The sequence below is a fragment of the Phyllobates terribilis genome, unplaced genomic scaffold, assembly GCF_046119375.1.
Source record: "Phyllobates terribilis strain yellow unplaced genomic scaffold, ASM4611937v1 Scaffold_2__4_contigs__length_985480577, whole genome shotgun sequence".
NCBI lineage: Eukaryota > Metazoa > Chordata > Amphibia > Anura > Dendrobatidae > Phyllobates > Phyllobates terribilis.
In genome coordinates, this window is record NW_027362762.1 from 296,074,227 (window position 1) to 296,095,693 (window position 21,467).

At 44.2% G+C, this 21,467-nt stretch overlaps 1 protein-coding gene across 1 annotated transcript in view; it reads right to left on the reverse strand.

Moving 5' to 3' along the window:
• Positions 1-21,467, reverse strand: part of ITGBL1 (integrin subunit beta like 1) — a 768,314-nt gene that overhangs the window by 482,115 nt on the left and 264,732 nt on the right. Inside the window, exons 4-5 of the mRNA XM_073670396.1 lie at positions 14,378-14,500; positions 9,670-9,810 (exon numbers count right to left, since the gene is read on the reverse strand). Coding sequence (XP_073526497.1) covers positions 9,670-9,810; positions 14,378-14,500 — 264 coding nt within the window. The remainder of the gene's footprint in view (positions 1-9,669; positions 9,811-14,377; positions 14,501-21,467) is intronic.

Below are 21,467 nucleotides of genomic sequence, written 5' to 3' on the forward strand. Positions count from 1 at the left end.
AGTTTGAGTACTTCATGCATGAACCGGCACATGGACATGAAGCATAAGTTGCAGTGGGAAGCTCAGTGTGCTACAATGCGGCCTAGCCGGCCGGGCCAATCACCGTCTGCCATATCTTGTGCATCCGCGGCCTCTTCATCCTCTGTGACTGGGGGGACAGCAGTCACACCTGTTTTGGGGCGCAGACCTGCCACCTCTTTACCCGCAACAGCCAGCGTGATTGGCAGGTCATCATTTTCTTTGGAGGTGGTAACACCAGCTGGTGTTGAGCGCTGTCCGACATCGATAGCACCACCTTTGGATCAAGGCAACCTAACATGTCCGCCTGCATCTTCCTCACAGACCGGCAGTTTGCCGGGGACACCCTTATCAACCCCGTCTAAGCACAATAGCCAGCCCTCGGTCCCTCAGATGTGGACAAGTAAAAGACCATTTCCTCCTAGCCATGAGAAAGCTAAGAGGTTGAATTTCACCATCTGCAAGCTCTTGGCTACAGAAATGCTGCCTTTCCGCCTGGTGGACACAGAGGATTTTCGAGACCTTATGTCCGTCGCAGTGCCCCAGTACCAGATGCCCAGTCGGCACTACTTCTCAAAGAAAGGTGTGCACACAACATCACCGCTTCTTTGAGAAACTCTGTGTGTGACAGGGTGCATTTCACCACAGACACTTGGACGAGTAGGCATGGACAGGGGCGTTACATGTCGCTGACTGGGCACTGGGTAACTATGGTGACAGCAGGACAAGGGGCTGCTGTCCAAGTCTTGCCGTCCCCACGAGTTGTGCGTCAATCCTCTTTATATCAAAGTTCCTCCACTGCTTCTGCCTCCTCAACCTCCTCTCGGTCTTCCACCTGCACCCAAAGCCTGTCTGGTCACACCACAAGCTTTCTAACTGCGCAGAAGGGATCCTGCACACCTCCTTACTATGCTGGCAGTAGGGCTCAACGTCATCAGGCGGTTTTTACATTGAAATGTCTGGGAAATGTGAGTCACACAGCTGAGGAGTTGTGGTCAGCTCTGGAGAACCAATTTCATGAATGGTTGTCTCCACTGGACCTGAAACCAGGGAAGGCCGTGTGCGACAATGCTGCAAACCTGGGTGCGGCCTTTCGCCGGGGCAATGTCACACACGTGCCTTGTATGGCTCACGTGTTGAACCTGGTTGTCCAGCAATTTTTAGCCCACTATCCCAGACTAGATGGCCTTCTGCAGAGGGCACGGTCGCTGTGTGCTCACTTCCGCCGTTCGCATCCCGCAGCTCAGCGACTTACATCTCTACAGAAGTCGTTGGGCCTGCCACTTCACCGGCTAAAATGCGATGTGCCTACCCGGTGGAATTCAACTCTGCACATGTTGCAGCGACTGTGGCAGCACCGACAAGCCCTGGTGCAATACGTTCTGACGTATAGCCTGGGCCAACGAGATTCAGAGGTGGGGCAAATCATGCTGGAGGAGTGGTCTCAGATCAGGGACCTATGCACCCTTCTGCACAGTTTTGAAATGGCGACGAAGATGTTTAGTGCTGACAATGCCATTATCAGCATGACTATTCCGGTGATTTACATGCTGGAGCACATGTTAAACAGAATTCGGAGTCAGGTGGTGGCACAAGAGGAGGTGGAGGAAGTAGAGGAGGAGGAGTTGTATGCGGAAGGGCTAACATCTGCAAGGTCCAGACGGTCGGCAGCACCAAGGCGGCAGGCATGTGAGGGTGGGGGAGATGGTTTTACCAGGGCGCATGGTAGCAGCCAAACTAGTGAGGAAGGTGCAGGAGCCCAGGAAGAAGTGGAGGACGAACTGATGGAAGACTCATCAGATGAGGGAGACCTTGATCACATTTCTGTTGTGCGAGATTGGGGGGAGAGGACAGAGGAAGGAAGCATGATTGTTACCTCGCCACCAACACAACAGGGACTTGGTGCTCCTGGATGCGCAACACACATGAGTGCCTTCTTGCTGCACTACCTGCAACATGACCCTCGAATTGTGAGAATTAGAAATAATCCTGACTACTGGGTTGCCACACTGTTAGATCCCCGGTACAAAAGTAAATTTGCAGAAATTATTCCTGCCATAGAAAGGGATGCACGCATGCAGGAGTATCAGCAGAGACTGTTGCAGAATCTTACATGTGCTTTTCCACAAAATACCAGTGGTGCACGTAGTGAATCTCACAGTTCCAACTTGCCAACCGTGGGACCGTCAAGTGTTCAGCACTCAAACCGTAACAGAACCACAGTATCTGCTGGTAACATCAATTTTGCGGAATCATTTCACCACTTTTTTAGCCCATCCTTTGCAAGGCCACAGGAGACAAGAAGTCTGACACATAGTCAACACCTAGAGACAATGGTACAGGAATATCTCCAAGTAAACATTGAAGCCACGACTGTGTCACTGGACCCTTGCTCTTTTTGGGCTTCCAATCTGGATAAATGGCCGGAGCTAGCCACTTACGCCTTGGAGATCTTGTCATGCCCCGCAGCCAGCGTTCTGTCTGAACGTGTGTTCAGCGCTGCTGGTGGTGTGCTGACAGATAAGCGCACGCGGCTCTCCACTGATAATGTAGACAGACTCACGTTCATAAAGATGAACAAATCATGGATCCGAAACGACTTTTCTACCCCTGTGTCATCCTGGGGAGAGTAAAAGCTTGATGATTGGTTAAAATCACCCTACCAACCGTTTTAAGCTTTCAAATTACTAATCATGTTTATCTGTATCTTGACTGGAAAATAATTTGGGCTTTGTAGCAGTGTGCAGCACTGATCCTATTAGGCCATCTATACTAAAGCTTCACCAGATTTAAAATTAAAAATAATTTTTAGCTGCATCTAGCCCGGAAAATAATTTTGGGGCTCCGAGATGCGCAAGGCACATAAGTGCCTTCCTGCTGCACTACCTGCAGCATGACCCTCATATTGTCAGAATTCGAAGTAATCATGACTACTGGGTTGCCACACTCTTAGATCCCCCAAACTTTTCGATCAACCTTTTCATTTTAATAAAGACCAAAAAAATGGTCATTTTTGAAATTATAAGCATTAGCAGGTTGTTAGAAACTGAAATCAAACAGTTTTCAACTCAAAACTTTATTCTAGGTGATGTTACATTTTCACATAGGACCCATTGTTCGAAAGGAGCTTCTGAACTCTCTCGTCCATTGAATTTGTCAGGTTTTGGATGGTTTCTGCTTCAATTGTTTTGCATGAGGACAGAATACCCTCCCAGAGCTGTTGCTTAGATGTGAACTGCCTCCCGCCATCATAGACACTTCTTTTAATGATGCTCCAAAGGTTCTGAATGGGGTAGAGGTCAGGGGAGCATGGGGGTCACACCATAAGTTTGTCCCCTTTTATGCCCATATCAGCCAGAGATGCAGATGTTTTATGTGCAGCATGAGATGGTGCATTATCATGCAGAAAAATGATCTTGCTGTGAAATACACGGTTCTTCTTCTTGAACCATGGCAGGAAGTGCTGTTTGAGAAAATCCACATACATTATGGAGTTCATCTTTAGCGCCTTCAGGGATCCTAAAGGGGCCGACAATCTCTCTCCCCATGATTCCAGCCCAAAACATTACTCCACCTCCTCCTTGTTGGCGCTGTAGCCGTGTTTGCGTGGGGTGTCCATCAACCAGCCATCCTCCACTCCATCCATCTGGACCATCGAGCGCTGCACGGCACTCATCCGTGAACAAAACAGTTTTGAAATCAGTCTTCATGTAATGTTTGGCCCACTGGAGCCGTTTCTGCTTGTGTGAAGTGGATAGAGGAGGTCGACAGGATGGCGCATGCACAGCTGCAAACCTCTGAAGGACCCTGCATCTTGTTGTTCGGGGGACGTTGGAGGCACAAGCAGCTTCAAAAACTTGTCTGCTGCTATGACAAGGCTTTTTTGCCGCTGCTCTTTCAACCTGACGTAATTGCCTGTAGGAAAGAGTCCTCAATTTGCCCTTATCAGCACGCACACGTGTGTACTGTGAATCAGCTACATACTTCTTGATTGCCAAGACACTTCATCCTGATCATCGCACAATGTTGATTGTAGTCATGCCTTGACCTAAACACTCCACAATTTGTTGCTTCTCAGCAGCCGACACATCCTTTTTCTTTCCCATTTTGGCAGAAAATGTAGGCTGCTTAATAATGTGAGAGAGCCTTCTTAAGTAGTCTTGCCTTTCATTGGACACACCTGCCAAACTAATTAGCACAGGTGTCTGCAATTGCTTACAGTGATATAAAGAGCCCTGACACACATCACCATCAATGAGTTTAACTGACAAACAAACAAATTCTTCCCTTATCACTCCTAAACACTTTTTGTATAATAATTTGGAACGCAGTGTACATGTGCTTTTCCACAAAACACCAGTGGTTCACGTAGTGAATCTTACAGTTCTAACTTGCCAACCGTGGTCTGTATGGAGTTGTTCAATAAAGGGCCCAAAATTAAGATAACATAGATGGGAGAGGTCTCTATGAATAGGAATTCCTAAGTATTTGATACCCTGTGAGGGCCAGGCAAAGAGAAAGTTGGACTGGATGGAATCCTATATGGATTTGGGGAGGGAGACATCGAGGGCCTCAGACTTCGCTGCATTGATTTTAAAATTTTACCATGTAACAAAGTGATCTATTTCAGCCATAACAGCATGGATGGATATATGTGATTGAGTGATATATACTAGGACATCATCAGCAAATAGAGAGCACTTGTACTCGGTGCCTCCCACCTCAATCCACCTAATATTGGGGTTATGGCGAATTGATGAGAGCAGGTGCTCCGTCACTAGGATGTATAAGAGAGGGGACAGAGGACATCACTGCCTTGTCCCATTGGTGATTGTGAAAGGTGATGAAAATGTTCTGACGCACCCCCTGGGCCTTGGGACACCCGGAGCCGGACCCTTTTTGGTGGATGCTGGTGGTTGTAGTCTTCGTGGCGGCGACCCAGTTCCGTGGCTCAGGGCGGTCAAACCAGTGGCGGAACTATTTATGTGGTTTTCATGTTTAAATGTCCGACTACGCCACCCGTGGATTGCGGTCAGAGTGAACCGCCGCTACAGGGCAGACCGCTAAGGCTGGTGTTGTGGGTGCAGCAGAGCGTAGCATAACTCCCCACGGGAGGAGTATAGCCTCAGGGCAGTGTATGCGGAGGATGGGGGTGATGGTGCAGGGCAGCAGCAGTAACGACACGGAGTCAGTGATGCAGTTCAGGGCCTTTACTCACAGTTCTTATTATCCAGACCACGTCTGCAGGTAACGGCTGCCCACGTCGTACTGTGCTCACCAGGTGAGGGGCTCAGACAACTCCCAGATAACTTTGGAGCACTTCACAGGACCCCCTTTGTGTGTCCTTTGTCTGGCCTTTCTTACCAACACTTCTGTCCGGCTGCCTCGGGCCTCCTCTTGGTAAACTTGGCGCCAGTTTCCCTGACCCTATGTGGTGCCTTCCTAGCGGGTGTAGCGAGGGGCTGCGCCACATAAAATGTCAGAGCCTCCGGTTTCTAGCTGAGGGTCGTTTCCTGCCTCCACTAGTTCGGGGACCGGTCTCCCCCTTTGGCCTGACCCCTCCACGCAGGTGGATTCGGGCGTGCGGTGGCGACTCGCCCGTCCGCACCCCTGGGATCCCTTCATTCCTCGTTCCTGGAGCCTTCTCCGCTCCTCTTCCTTCCTTCTCCCTCTTCCAGGCCTGGGCCTCTGTTACTAGGCCCGCCTCCGGAGCAGAGCTCATGCAGAGCCCCTGCTCCCTGCCACTTCTGCTCAGACTTCTCTGCACTGAACTAAGATGGTGCCCACCTTTTATACTCCCTTCTCAATGCACCCAGGAACTGCTTCCTCCCTGCTCCTGCACTACAGGGTTCCCCTTCCTCAGTGTTCCCTCCCCCCACTCCAGCCAGGGACAGGGACTGTCGTGCCCATCTCAGGGGCATATTGGTCGCCCTGCCCCACGGCAATGTGGTGTAATGCATGCAGGTGTCGGGTCCTGATCCACACTCCATCCTTACCTGAGAGTGAGATATCACACCTCTGGGTGAGGTGCAATACGTCTGTAGCAACCGAGCCCTCAGGGTGCTACAGTTCCATTTATCTTCAGCCTAGGTGACGTATTGCGATACAGGGCCGTGATTTTGGCTATAAAAGGGTCCCCTAGACCCCTACCCCAAGCTTTTTAAGAGAATCATATATGGCGTGCCAGGAGACTCTATGGAATGCTTTCTCAGCATCCAACGAGAGTATCTAATTACAAATTTTTAACTGCATCTAGCCCAGGAAATACTTTGTGCCTAGTAGCAGTGTCTGCTAGTGAGCGGATTATCCCGGCTGTTAAGCAAGCTGCACCACCTGTAGTTTAGACACTTAATTTTTTCAAAGGAAATGCTTCGGGACCATGGGATACTTAGTGAAGAGCATCAGGAGGCACCCCAAGGCATAGGGGCTGGGACTGGCAGTAGGATGCCTTGCGGTGGACAGCCGAGCTCGATCCTTATAAAAGCTTTTTAACTGCAGCAGCTTTAGTGGACGCTACTGGAGCTGGAATTACCGCGGCTGCTGGCATGAGACTTGCCCTCCAATAGATCCTTGTAAATGGATTTAAAGTGTATTCATTCAAATTAGAGAGACAATTTAAATTAAAAAGCTTAGAGCTGCCTCCACCACAGGGGGGCTCGCTCGACCCACCAGCGGACAGGCACCAGTATTGGGAGAGGGGGGCTGGCCGTCAGGGTTCACCGCGGCTCTGGCACAAACCCGGCGACACGGAGGTGGCACGGGCGTGGCACGGGCAGGAGCGGACTGGCCGTGTCGGCTTCTCACTTTTTGGATTTTAGAAGGGCATGACATGCCTATATCTGTGTCTCCCCCTCCTTTTACTCCTCCACCTCTTTTATTTTCGCATGACTATATGTACTTGTCACTTTTCCATGTGTTAGTTATGTCTTCTGAGCAGTTTGTCAGCTTTTGGACACCTTTGAAGGTGTTTTCTATGTGTTTCTATGTGTTTTTGTTTGCCTGCCATTGGCTTTAACGGTGTTCGAAGGTGTTCGACGAACAGTTCGACGAACAGTTCGGCGAACACACGGGTGTTCGACGAACCGAACCGAACTCGAACACTACGGGGGTGGCTCAACACTAGTGCTGATGTCCTCAGACAGCTCTACTGTCTTCACCATTGTGACAAAGGAACATGGCCTACCATGCGGCTTTTTAAAACACTGAAGTCATCATTCATTGGCTAATTCATGTCACATGGGCACAACAATTAATCACAGGTGAATATCTTTTGTGATTTACCACAGGCAAGTCAAAATGTGTTTCCATACTAAATTAATGTAAAGGGTGCCAATACCAGTGACACAGCAAGCTTTAGGTTTTTCTATTTTTCCTTCCATTGTTTTTTGTTTTAAATTATTGTTTATCATCTGCTCTTTTGTAATTAACACGAGTGCTCTATGCAAAAAACTGTTTCACTTGATTCATTTTTTAAGGAGATATTCCACATTATATACTTAAACTTCATGGGTGCCAATAACAATGAGCAGGACTGTATGTGTTTTATTGGAATTCTATAATAAAGAACATAAAGTTTTAAGATGTGCTGGACTGTGACCGTCTTATCTATATTTTTCTAAATTTGTATAGCCATTTGCCAACTATAAGCTGCGGACTGTGCATATGAAATGAAAAGCAGGCATACCTGTAAAAGTTTGGTGGACATATTTATTGGATTTTGCTATATAGCAGCAAAGAATGCGTATATATCACCATACACTGTGGACAGTAAGGACTGTATGTAGCATACACTGTGTTTACAGCACACACTGTGTAGATAGCATAAATTGTGTATATGGCATAGACATAGACTGTAATTAGCATAAACTGTGTATATACAGCGCTTTTAAAAAGTATTCATACCCCTTGAACTTTTCCACATTTTTTTACATTACAACCACAAACTTAAATGTATCTTATTTGGATCTTATGTGATATACCAACAAAAAGTAGCAAATATTTGTGAAGTGTAAAGGAAATGATACATGGTTTTATAAATATCTCAATTTACTAATTGTGTGACTTCTGGAGGCAATTTGTCACTCAGGATTTTATCTAAGGGTATCAAACTATGGGGGTTGAATAAATCAAGACATTTTTGTGGATCTCCTGAAAAAGTCTGGGAACTTTGAATCGTATTGAGAATAAACCGCACTGTAACCTCCACATCGCATATTGGTAATTATTTGTGGATATACCACCAACAGTGCAGGTTACCCACATCTCTGATTATCTTAATACCACATTAGATCTGCCAACCTGTGGAGATGCAGCAGCTGGAAAACCTCTAACATGAAACTCTACTAGGGTTGTGATTGACACAACCACACGCGGTGATCAGTACCGCTTTATTTTATACATTGTTACTCGAATAAAACCCTATTGAGCTGGAATGGTCCCCACAGCCTTTTTCAAAAGTACAATTTCAATAAAAAAAATTTGTAATAAAGATATGAATAAAAATGACAAAAAATGTTTAAAAAAATACATGCAACACAAAAACATGATTTAAACAATAGATCATGTTCTGATGCTAACTTCCCTTTAACCAGTTACTGTCAAAATTTAGCTTGTTATAGCATGTCATTTTAAATTATTAAGCTAAGGCAAAGGTTTTTACAAAATTACTTAAAGGAGTTCTCTACTTTTTTGTTGTTAGTGCAGCATTCCTCACAAACTCACCAGCACTGTCCATACAATGGCTGCTGGTGGAGGAACCTGTGACCAGTCTATCAGTCTCTTCCAGTCATAAAACACCTCACATGGGAAAACTGCTTTTCTACTGAAGGAGGCTGATGGATAGGTCTGGCCACATGCTCCTCCATCATCAGCAAATTTATGGACAGACGTACTGGTTACCTTGTTTGGGTGATTTCACAATCCATTCAGTCACCCGTTCGGTGGCCCTGTTGAGACTTACGTCTGAACCCACCGCAAAATGGGATTCAGAGGTATGCGCCAATGGGGACGTAGACTTTAATGGTGCACTCTGTCATGCATAATTTTCGAGCATGTATGCCTACTGGAGGCGGATAGTCAGACATAGCAGACTGCATATGAGTGTCCGTCTCCACTAGGCGTATACACCCAAAAATGTATGCACGGCAGAGCTCACGTTCACTCTGCCGGTATCATTATAGTCTATGGTCCCGTCAGCACACACGTCCGAATCACGTTTTGCAGGGGGTGGGGGTTCGGACGTAAGCCCCGACGGGGCCAATGAACAGGTGCCTGAACGCAACCAGAAAGCACACAGAGGAAAGCTGCGCTAACAAGGGAAAGTGGCCGACCTCTTTAACTCTTTAAGTGATTAATATGAAATGTTGTGAATTAAATGATTCCAATAATTTAAACTGTAAAACCTTTAACCTTAAGTAAGAATAGAAATACTTCCAGACATAATAAATGGTAAATAAGCCATGTGTTTATAAACATTCTGAATCGTAGAATTAACAGAATGATACATTAGCAGCACTTATAGCCTTCTCATGTACAAGAGCTGTTCAAATTGTTCCGGGGCTTATTTATAGACTAGGAAAAAAAACAGATGTGATTATTGTGTAAGACTAATTGAAAGACATACAGATGTGAAGTTCATTAATAATGACACACCTCTGTTGCTGCAGATTTTGCCATCTGGAGATGTGCATCTCTTCTTAATCTCCCATGGGCTGATGTCACACTGGAATTCACATTTATCTCCATGCCAACCAGCCTCACAGTAACAGTTTCCACAGTAACACTTCCCGTGGCCTGCACCCAAAACAAATTTTATACAGTGAGAAATAAAGGAGTATATTTTTAATGGCAGATGCTGTCACAACACATATGATATTATCAATAGAGACTGCAGATTTAGGCAGCTTATGTTCATTGGAGACTTTGTGTTGGGTTTCTATAGGGAAAGAACAACCTATTTCACAAAACAATATGACAGAGACTAAGAAAGTAGCATCCAGTATCTGGTACCTGCATACCAGAAGCCGTGAATGGGGTAAATTAGTAGAAGAAGACCTTGGAGAACAGAGCTGCAGCCCAGTTTGAATCCAATCGTATCCGCTCTCCAACGCATGCTTCATTTTTATCCTTTAGTCGATTTTCTCTTTGGAAATTGTATTTCAACTTAATGTGGCATGATCTCTCAGCCAGCAGTGTAGCTGAAGTTATATAAAGTCTGTGATCCTGACTTCTAATCCTGAATCTTTTAAATGAGTTGCCTGAAGCTGACAGGCTGCCAACAGTGGCTAAGCAAGAGGCATCATTGTTCAAAATAACTGTACAACCGGAGAGACCGGCGTTTGATAGCCTGCACCTCTTGCTCACTAGTTAGACTCCTTCTCTTGGACTGAAGTGTTCTAGAAATGACAACATTGATCATACTTGTGTTTATGAGATCTAACGTTGTGTTCAGTCAATTCTATCCAGTCCTATAGAAGTTGTAGTAGGAAAAAAAACTTAATTAAGAAATGGATAGTCATAGGAAGTGACAAATACTTTCAACGCCAAAAACTGTCTTTAGGTGTTAGCGGCTTTAAAGGACACATTAAAGACACATTTTTTTTTACATTAAAAGCAAAATGATTTACTGGAATAATTCATAACTTTATAATCTGATTTGTATCTACACTTTTCTAGCTGGAGGTCCTTTTGACTGCAAAATCTAAGCTCTACTATACCTAGAGCTTTTGTAGTAAGATTTTTTCCAATAATCCAACCCTTATAAAGCAAATTTCGATTTTCATGCAATTTTTCATTAGTCTTTGGAATAAAAAAAGGAGCTTCTACAGTTTAAAATCATTTTGGAATCCCAGTATGTAGCCATTGAAAAAGAAATCAGAATAGGACTTACTTAACTACAGTGTTTTTGAGAGATTTTTTATTCTAGTGAATGCATTCCTATAAACAATGCTATCACAGAGTATTTTGTAACTAGTGCTAAGAAAAAGTGAACTCCATGGCTGAATTCTGCATCAGAATCAGTAATGAAATCTTCATGTAACACATTTGGATTTTAGTAGAATTTTGGAGGCCAAGTTCAAAACTATAATTTGAATACAGTCATGGCCAAAAGTGTGGACACTCTTGAAATTGTCCCAGAAAATGAAGTATTTCTAACAGAAAATTATTGCAATTACACATGTTTTGTTATACAGATGTTTTTTTTGTCTGTGTATCTAAACAAAACAAAACAAACAAAAAAAGACAGATTGGACATAATTTCACACAAAAACCCAAAAATGGGCAGGTCAAAATTGTTGGCACCCAGCAATTTTAAGATCTCTACACAAGTGTTCAATAGGATTTAGATCCTGACTCATTGCTGGCCACTTCAGAACTCTCCAGCGCTTTGTTTCTATCCATGTCTGGGTGCTTCTTAAGTATGCTTGGGGTCATTGTCCTGCTGAAAGGCATGGCCTTGGACGGAAACCCAGCTTCCTGACACTGGGCTCTACATAGCAATCCAAAATCCTTTGGTAATCTTCAGATTTCATGATGCCTTGCACACAGTCAAGCCACCCAGTGCCAGAGGCAGTGAAGCAACCCCAAAACATCTTTGAACCTCCACCATATTTGACTACAGGTACTGGGCTCTTTTCTTTGTAGGCCTCATTTCATTTTTGGTAAACAGTAGAATGATGTGCTTTACCAAAAAACTCTATCTTGGTCTCATCTGTCTACACAACGCTTTCCCAGAAGGATTTTGGCTTACTCACATACATTTTGGCAAACTGCAGTCTAGCTTTTTTATGTCTCTGTGTCAACAGTGGGGTCCTCCTGGGTCTCCTGCCATAGTGTTTCATTTCATTCAAATGTTGACGGATAGTTTGCGCTGACAGTAATGTTTCCTGAGCCCGCAGGACAGCTTGAATTTCTTTGGAACTTGATTGGGTCTGCTTATCCACCATTTGGACTATCCTGCATTGCAACCTATCATTAATTTTTCTCTGCTGTCCACGTCCAGGGAGATTAGCTACAGTGCCATAAGTTGTAAACTTCTTGATTATGTTGCGAACTGTGGACAAAGGAACATCAAGATCTCTGGAGATGGACTTGTAACCTTAAGATTGTTGATATTTTACAACAATTTTGGTTCTCAAGTCCTCAGACAGTTCTCTTCTCCTCTTTCTGTTTTCTAGGCTTAGTATGCCACACGTAAACAAAAAATGCAAACTGAGTAAACTTCTCCCCTTTTTATCTGGTTTTAGATGTGATTTTTATATTGCCCACATCTGTTACTTGCCACAAGTGAGTTTGAACAAGCATCACATGCTTGAAACAAAGTTATTTACCCACAATTTTGGAAAGGTGCCAACAATTTTGTCCAGCCCATTTTTGAGATATTGTTTGAAATTATGTGCAATTTGACTTTTTCTTTCTCATTTTTTTGCGTTGTTAAAATACACACAAAGGAAATTAATATCTGTATAACAAAGAATGCATAATTGCCATAATTATCTGAGAGAAATACTTCATTTTCTGGAACAATTTCAAGGGTGCCAACACTTTCGGCCATGATTGTATATAATATTGCTTAATGTTTTGAGGCTTACTGGAATTACTGCAGTTAGGGACAACTTATGGTGGGATGGCTTTTATGCTTTTTTGATAAAAAAAAATGTCAACTAAGTTCCCTATGTTTTCTACATATGTACTTACTGCAGGGTATCTATTCATTGTTTTTATTCTAGGTTATATTTGTCTGTTAATAGCAACAGTGTGAATGTGCACCTACACATTACCCTTAAACCAACAGGATTGGTGGCCCAAGTTTTCGGGATTTTGGAGGACAAATTCCAAGGTGTAATTTTTAAGTGGTGTGTAAAGCTACCCCTACATATATGCAATGTTATGAAAATAATCCTATTAACCCCGATCCAAATCAACATTTAACACATATACAAAAATGTAAGTGTTACCTTATCATGGCTCTAATTATTCTAAAGAATAAAAAGATATAACATTGACAGTTACAACAACCAAGGAAGAGCTTCTATTAAAGTAGGTTCTAAATAAAAAGCATATATATCATATATTGCTATTTGTGATTCATTAGCTTTTCGTTTTATTATATAAATGCAACTTACTTGACTTGTTTTGTTAATTGGAAGAGGGATTCAGATACAATAGAATTCATATACCACAATACATAATATTTGTTTTTCATTTGCAACTGTTTGATCAGCAATATCGGTTTACCTCTGTTGAGTCCATAAATGTTTGTTTTCTTTGTTATAAGTACTATGGATTATTCACAAAAAATTAATTACATTCTTTTCAACATAAACAATGAGAAGAAGGCGCCAGGTATTTCTCATGGGTTCAATAGCTCAACATTCATTTCAACAAAGTACACTGGGCAGATTTATCAATGTATTTATGCAAAATTTCTGTTTTAATTGCATAGAAATAAATGTGGCATTTGAACCAAATGCTATTTTATGAAGTCCTTGTGCCACTTTTTCCACACATACAGTATGAATAAACGTGTTTAAGAAAATGAGCAAAGCTTTGAAGTTGTGCAAAGTACAACTAATTTCTGAACTACTTTTTGTCTCATTCTAGCAAATCTGTATGGAAAAAGGTATTCTGGTGCTATCATTAATAGGTCTTCCTCTTTGTCTTATTTCACTTTTCAAAAGTGTTTGAAGTCTGATTTACCAAAACAAATGAAGTCTAGTGATATGATTTCTATATCTATCATTTAAAGGGGCTAGTCAGCAGAAAAAAACAGTATTTACCTGCAACTATAGTGCTAATCTGCAGGCAAATAGCATTTTAAATATATGTGTCTTTCTAATTAGAAGCGCTGCTGCAGGGAAAATATGAAGTTATATTCTCCCTACAGCTGCACTCGTCCAGTCATCAGGGTGACGCAGAGGAGTGATCATTCATCCCACTCCTGATTTAACATCCTGCTCAGTACACATGCTATAAAGCAGTATATCAGCCAAGAAGTTGTGGGAGTGATTACAGTGTGCTCACTGTGTACTGAGTGTTGGCTGTTCACAACCCCTGCACTGCTCCGAAAACTAAAAACAAGCAGCTGCAAAGAGAATATAGCTACATTTTCTCCCAGCAAATTAGAATGATTGTTAATGGTCTGGTTACATCTACTGCATAATAGATCAATTGTCGTCAAGAATACCAAAATTCCACCCCCGATAATAATACATTATAACTGTTTCGAAACATTTTTCAAATTCACAATGAGTATTTATGAAATCAGATTTGATACACATATTCTATCAATTAGTGACCCAATTGTGAATTACTATTATATATAGAGATATATACCAGTCATCAAATTATAACTACATACCTCCACAAATCTCTGCAGTTTCATCATCAATGCATTCCCTGTCATCACATTCACAAAATTTTCCATATATTAATTCATTATTATCTGAGTTCTCACATTTACATCTTCCACACTGACAGGTGCCTGAAAATAAAGCAAAGACAAACCATGAATTATCCGTTTTTAGAACCTTTTACAAATAAGTAGGTCATGTGTTAAAGGGGTTTTCTACTACCTCGGTATTGATGACTTATCCTAAGCATAGAACATTGATATCAGTAGGAGTTTGACACCTGACACCTCTACTAATCAAATGTCACCAATTCTGGCAGCAGCTGGTATAATCATCCAGCTGCTGCTGGCCACTAAACAGTGTGATAGAGCTATAGTGTTCTGCTCCATAAGCTGTTTATATCCAGCAGCTGCCAGATCCGGTAACAGCTAATGAGTTAAAGGGGTTTTCCCACCAATGAAATTTAATTTTAATCAATAGATCTTGGAATAATAATAACTTCCACAATTGGATGTGTTTAAATAAAATGTTCCTGTGCTAAGATAATCTTATAAATGTGCCCCTGCTGTGTACTGTGTAATAGCTGTGTCTGAGAGAGGAAGCAAAAGAGTATACAGATAGGACAGCTGGGGATCAAAGCTCATTCTTTTTGTGAGGTAAAATATTTCCCTGCCTGTTTTTAAACAATGTTTTACCTCAAAGAAAGAATCAGCTGCAATTCCCTCTGAAATGTCTGTATACTCTTTTGCTCCCTCCCCTGCCCAGGAGCTGTGGTATGATCAGACCGTGTTCTGTACGCGGTCAGACACAGCCATTACACAGTACACAGCAGGGGCACATTTTTAAGATTATCTCAGCACAGTAACATTTTATTTAAACACATCCAGTTGTAGAAGTTATTATTCTAAGATCTATTCATTAAAATTGACTGTTGTTCGTGGGACAACTCATTTAATCAAGCGTTGGACCCTCAACAATATGATATTGACCTATTCAAAGGATTTCTGGTACTTGTGGTGCAGTCAAGGTAGGGAGCTTGAGGGTCAATACTAGAGATGAGCAGATCAATCCACAGAGGATTGACTTCAAGTGAAATTTGCTGAAATTCTCAGGTGCCTGCGAACTCGAACACTCTGCGATTCAATATGCAGGGTGCTATTTCACACACTGATAAAGACTCAGAGAGAGGGGCAATGACATCAGGACATCACCTACAAACAAGGAGTGCAAGATTAAACCCCTCAGTGCAAAATTTTTCTACTAAACCAAAATTCTGAAACCCGGTCTTATGTGTCACAGAAAGTATGCTTCTTGCATAGTGAAATTGTCAAGACAATATTTATTTTATTACATTATAAAGAGAAATCTCTATTATCTAGACATTTAAATACAACTGTCTAGCTCACAAATGGTGCACTTCCTTGTTGTAATAGTCCAATATCAGACCTGTACACTCCACTCAAATACAGCTGTTGGTTACCACTGGTTCCCATCCGTTTTCGCCTAGCCAGATAGATTTAGGTCACTTGGACATTAAAAAGGCTGTGTTTGCAGTAAAGTTCTCAAAGTGGGTTTAATAGACTTGTAGGAGAACTCAAAGAGTAATACATGTACATGCATTTTACAGTTAATTAGAGGTTTTTCAGTATTGCATTTGCAGCAAATTTATATGAGGTGAATCAAATTTTGATGAAAATTTGTAGCAGCTGGTAAATTAAATTTTCAAATGATCCACCAGACTTTAGTTAAAACCTTAACATTGTTCATCTAATTAGTTGTTGCTGTGAGCCTTGGGCAGGCCCATAATCTACTTAAATCTCCTGAAGCCTACCAGGGTTTCCAGTAATAAGTTATACTTACCTTTATTAATAAGCATGTTACGCTGCTCTGTTTCAGCTTGTTTCCTGTTACTTATCTCAGCATCCTCATAACCATGTCCCTGCGTTCTAATTTTGACCCTGATTTTGACCTCCTCTATGCGACCTGTCTTGGTCACTGCACTGGTCGGCAGTCACTCCATGGATGTAACCTAGGGTTCCCCTGAGACCTGATAAATACACAGCCTGTGCAAAGTCTGTCTATGGAAGCACTATTGAGTGCAGCCATGCTTCCACTTACAAACTACTTTTACAAAAGGGATTTCCAGGATTTAGATATTAATTACTTTTTTTTAGGCACACCCATGGATCAGCTTTTTGCAGCTCCCATGGTGGCTGGATGTACACATTTTAATAGGAGCTAAGGGACAGGAAGCAGAGACAGATATTGTACAATATACAGAACTGTCCTATTATTGCTCTACTCACTGTATACATCTGGCCACTGTGGAAGATGCAAAAAGTTGATATAAGGGGTACCAGTTGATCTGATATTGATGACTAAGGACTAGTAATGAGCAAGCGTGCTCGCTACTGCTCGGTACTCGCCCGAGCATCTCACTGCTCGAGATGCTCGGCGAGTATTTCCGGGATGCTCAGGTGGGAGCTCGGATCTCCGCCCTGCATGTTTGGCGCTCTTTAGAAAGCCAATGAACATGCAGGGATTATCTGCCAATCACTGTAATGCCGTAGCCATCTTGGTTGTGGCATTACAGTGATTGTGTGGCCGCATAGAGTCATCGGGTCTATATAAGACCTGGTGACGCTATGCTTGTCACAGTTGTAATGCAGCGACGTGCTTGCATTACGGTAATGGTCTAGGATGTGTTTTACCTGACCATATACCTTTCCCCTCAGGTGACTGGTCACATGACTGTGACATCACACAGGTCCTGTCAGTTTGTGTGTGTGTGCACAGGATATATAAACCCTGGTAATTTGAGACAGGTGTGTTCGGTGTGAGGCCTGTGCTCCGTGTGTGTGGGACACCATTTGTGAGAGGCCTAGTGAGGCCGAGAGTGAAGCCTGGCAGCCTGGAAGGCCGAGCCTGGATCCGGTGCGTGGATGTCAGTGGCCTTTGAGGGAGAGCCGGCTTGGTGCAGAACCCTGAGAGGCGCAGGCTGGATGTCAAGTGTGGAAGACATACCAGTAGCCTACGAGGGGACGACGGCTAGAGACCCCCACCTGGGAAAGCCATAAAGCCACAGTGGTGGCGGAATAAACGGACTGCAGCAGCTAAAACCCGGCAAAGGTAATACACTTTGTTACATGGACTGTGTTATGGACATTGATAATTTATTACCTTGCCGTAGGCTGTAACCTGGAGCAAGTGGGCCTGTGTGCCACTTGTCTCATGAATATTGTAGATATGTGTGTCGGCGTGCCACGGAGTTGGACCCGGTGAACTGTGGCTTATGATGTAATAAACTGCAACATTGTGAGAAAAGCGTAAAGACATTGCTTATGTGCCTTAATTGACCCGGTGCAGCGAGTAACCCCCATTATGATGACTAGCGCTGCCTTACACAGTCTAACCTTAAGACAGGCAGAGTAGGGAGAGGTGCTGCTGTGTGAGGGACAGAATTTGAGGTGTAATAGTTAGGCATAGGTATTCCACACCAGGATACATATCCATTTGAACTAACAGTCCTTCTGAGAACTAATCCAGCTGCATATAATAATCCTGATAGTAAGAGTTAGGCAGGCAGGCAGGGTTTGTGGCAGTGTATACAGCACAAGAGGGCCCATTGCATGTTCTGTCTGCTCCTGCTGTTACAGATATCCATAGACATAGCCCCAGATATCAGGGGCCAGAGCTATTTTTTTCTTTTATCTTAATCCTGATTATATTCTAAAAAAGTAATAGAGTCCAACATTTTACTGCTCCATTTGCTTTTTAGCATAGTAGAATACAGCTTATCTTTTCCATCATCAGATGTGATCTCATATAACAGCGATAAAAATCCAGAAATTTGTAGCGACCATGCAAAATATTGTCCTCAATTTACAGTTTGGCAGCAGCATGTCAGTGAAGCTATTCACATGTGGTCGCTCGCAATAATCGGAAACTACAAGCCCGCTATTTAAAACCATAGGCGTCTGTCAGTCAGACGTATCACATATAACTGCAGTACAAATCCAGCCATTTGTAGCGACCGTGCAAAATATTGTCCTCCGTTTACAGTTTGGCAGCAGCGTGTCAGTGAAGCTATTTACATGTGGTCGCTGGAAATAATAGGAAACTACAAGCCCGCTATTTAAAACCGTGGGCGACAGTCAGACGTATCACATATAACTGCGGTACAAATCCAGCCTTTTGTAGCGACCATGCAAAATATTATCCTCCATTTAAAATGGGCAAGGCGCATGCCAAGGGATGGGGAAGTGGACGTGATGGTGATGATTCATGCAGAGGCTGAGGCCATGGGCAAGCTGAAATTGTGCCACAACATACACCCACATCTTGTCGCCCAACTTTCCTGTCCCAATTACTAGGGGACTACAGCACACCACTATTGAACCCAGAGCAGTGTCAAAAGGTTGTTGGTTGGATAGCAGATAATGCTTCCAGTCACTTTGCCACCACCACCACCACAACCCTGTCTTCCACCCGGTCAAGTCTCAGTAGCCGTGAGTCTGGACTGCATATTCCTCACCGTGATCCTCCTTCCTTCCACCATGCCAAGTGCCCAGAGACAACTGATCCCACACTTGGACACTCTGAAGAGCTGTGCACTTTTCCATTTATAGATTTGGGCCTCTCGCCTGGCCAGCTTCAAGCGGGGCAAGAGAAGAACGTGTGTAGTGATGCCCAAATATTTGAACAGCCAAGGTCATATGAAGGCAACAGTGGGAAAGTGTAATTACTGTTGCAAGAGCTGGATGATGATGAGACACAATTGCTAGAAAGTCAGGATGGGGACCAGGGTGCAGAAGTGGAAGACAAGGTGGTGGACAATGAAGTCACTGACCCAACTTGGCAAGGTGACATGAAGAGTGATAACAGCAGCACACAGGGGGAGGGAGGAGTAGCACTACAACAGGCAGGAACAAGCAGTGTGGTGGCCTCAGACACAAAGCGGGCCACCGTTCCCCGGAACACCAACAAGACGGAAGTTGTCAGTACAACTGTTAGGTCTTCCCGAGTCTGGTTGATAACCCCAAAAAGGCCATTTGCACCATCTGCCAGGCCAGCATCAGCAGAGGTAGCAAAACTAGCAACCTGACCACCACCAGCATGCTCAGGTACATGACAGCAAAGCACCCGAGTAGGTGGGCCGTACGCCAGAGTCCAGAAACAGTGTCTGCGGGTGACACCACTGTTTGTTCCGCTGTTGTGGTTGCACGCCAATCACCTGTCCATGGTGTATGAGAAAATGCATCCCACCCTGCACCTGTCATTGCATACTCGCAACTAGCACCATCAGCATCCATGTCCACGTCCTTGTCTCAGTGCAGCGTTCAGTTATCCCTACCCCAGTCCTTGGAATGCAAGCGCAAATACGCAGCCAACGCCCCACAGGCCAGACTACTAAACTCACACATTTCGCGAATGCTTGCTCTCGAAATGTTGCCTTTTAAGCTCGTGGAGATGGAAGCTTTTTGCAACCTGATGGCAGCGGCCGCCCCTTGGTACTCGGTCCCCAGCCGCCACCATTTCTCCATGTGTGCCGTCCCCGCATTACACGAGCACGTGTCCCAGAACATTAGCTGTGCCCTCAATAATGCAGTTACTGGGAAGGTCCACCTAACCACAGACACGTGGACAAGTGCTTGTGGGCAGGGACGGTACATCTCACTGACAGCACACTGGGTTAATGTAGTGGAAGCTGGGACCCAGTCGGACCTTGGGACGGAACACGTCTTCCTGACACAGAGGAATGCGGGCCCTGGGTCAATCAGGGTTGCACCCACATTCTACAGCTCTTGCACCTCTTCCTCCTCTTCAGCCTCCATCACCGAAATGCCCACATCAGTCAGAAGCTGGAAGCACTGCAGCACTGCCTCGGGCAAGCGGCAACAGGCTGTGCTGAAGCTAATATGCTTAGGTGACAAACAGCACACCGCTGAAGAGTTGTGGACAGCTCTGAAAGAGCAGGAAGATCTGTGGCTGTCACTGCTGAGCCTACAACCAGGCATGGTCATGTGTGACAATGGCCAGAACCTGGTGGCGACTCTGAAGCGAGGCAAGCTCGCACATGCACCATGCCTGGCCCATGTGCTCAACCTCGTGGTTCAGCGGTTTCTCAAAACCTACCTGGATCTGCCAGATTTGCTTGTCAAAGTGCGCTGCATGTGTGCCCATTTTAGAAAGTCAGCTACAGCTTACGCCGTCCTTGCCGTGATTCAGCAGCATTTGCAGCTTCCAGCTCACTTGACTGGTGTGTGATGTCCCCACACATTAGAACTCAATTTTGCATATGTTGGGAAGGATTTGTGAGCAGCACAGGGCAGTTGTTGAGTACCAGCTTTAAAATGTCTGACGGTATTCAGGTCAGTCTCCGCACATAAGAGCTCAGGAGTGGGCAGGGATGTCAGACATCTGTGCGGTCCTCCAAAACTTTGAGGACTCCACCCAGATGGTGAGCGGCAATGACGCCATAATTAGCATCACCATCCCGCTTCTCTGTCTTCTGAAACAATCGCTGCTCACACTTAAAGAGGAGGCATTGCAGGCTGAACATTATGAGATGGAGCAAGGAACCATACAGGGTGATTCCACACAGCCTAGCCTCATCTCATCCCAACGTGGATTGGGTGACAATGAAGAGGAGTAGGAGGAGGAGGTGGAAGAACAGGTGCTAGTTTCCTGCGCTATAGACAGTACTACCCACACAACTGTCATACTGTCTGTTCAGCATGGATGGCCTGAGGAGAGGGAGGAGGAGGAGGATGAGGAGGAGAGCATGGTCAGTCGTCTTCTTGGTGAGGACACGGAAGTCTTGCCTGTTAGCAGCCTGGCAGACATGGCTGACTTTATGTTACGCTGCGTTTCCCGTGACCCTCGCGTTGTCCAAATTTTGGGTGAGAGTCAGTACTTGTTGGTGACACTTCTAGACCCACGCTACAAGGAGAACTTTATATATCTCATTCTCGTGGCAGATAGGTCTCCTAAAATGGTGCTGTACCAGAAGGCCCTTTTTGCAGAATTATTAAAAAAAATCCCATTTGATAAACGCTGGCGGCAGAGGTCACAGTTTGTTGGACAACCAAGGACTAC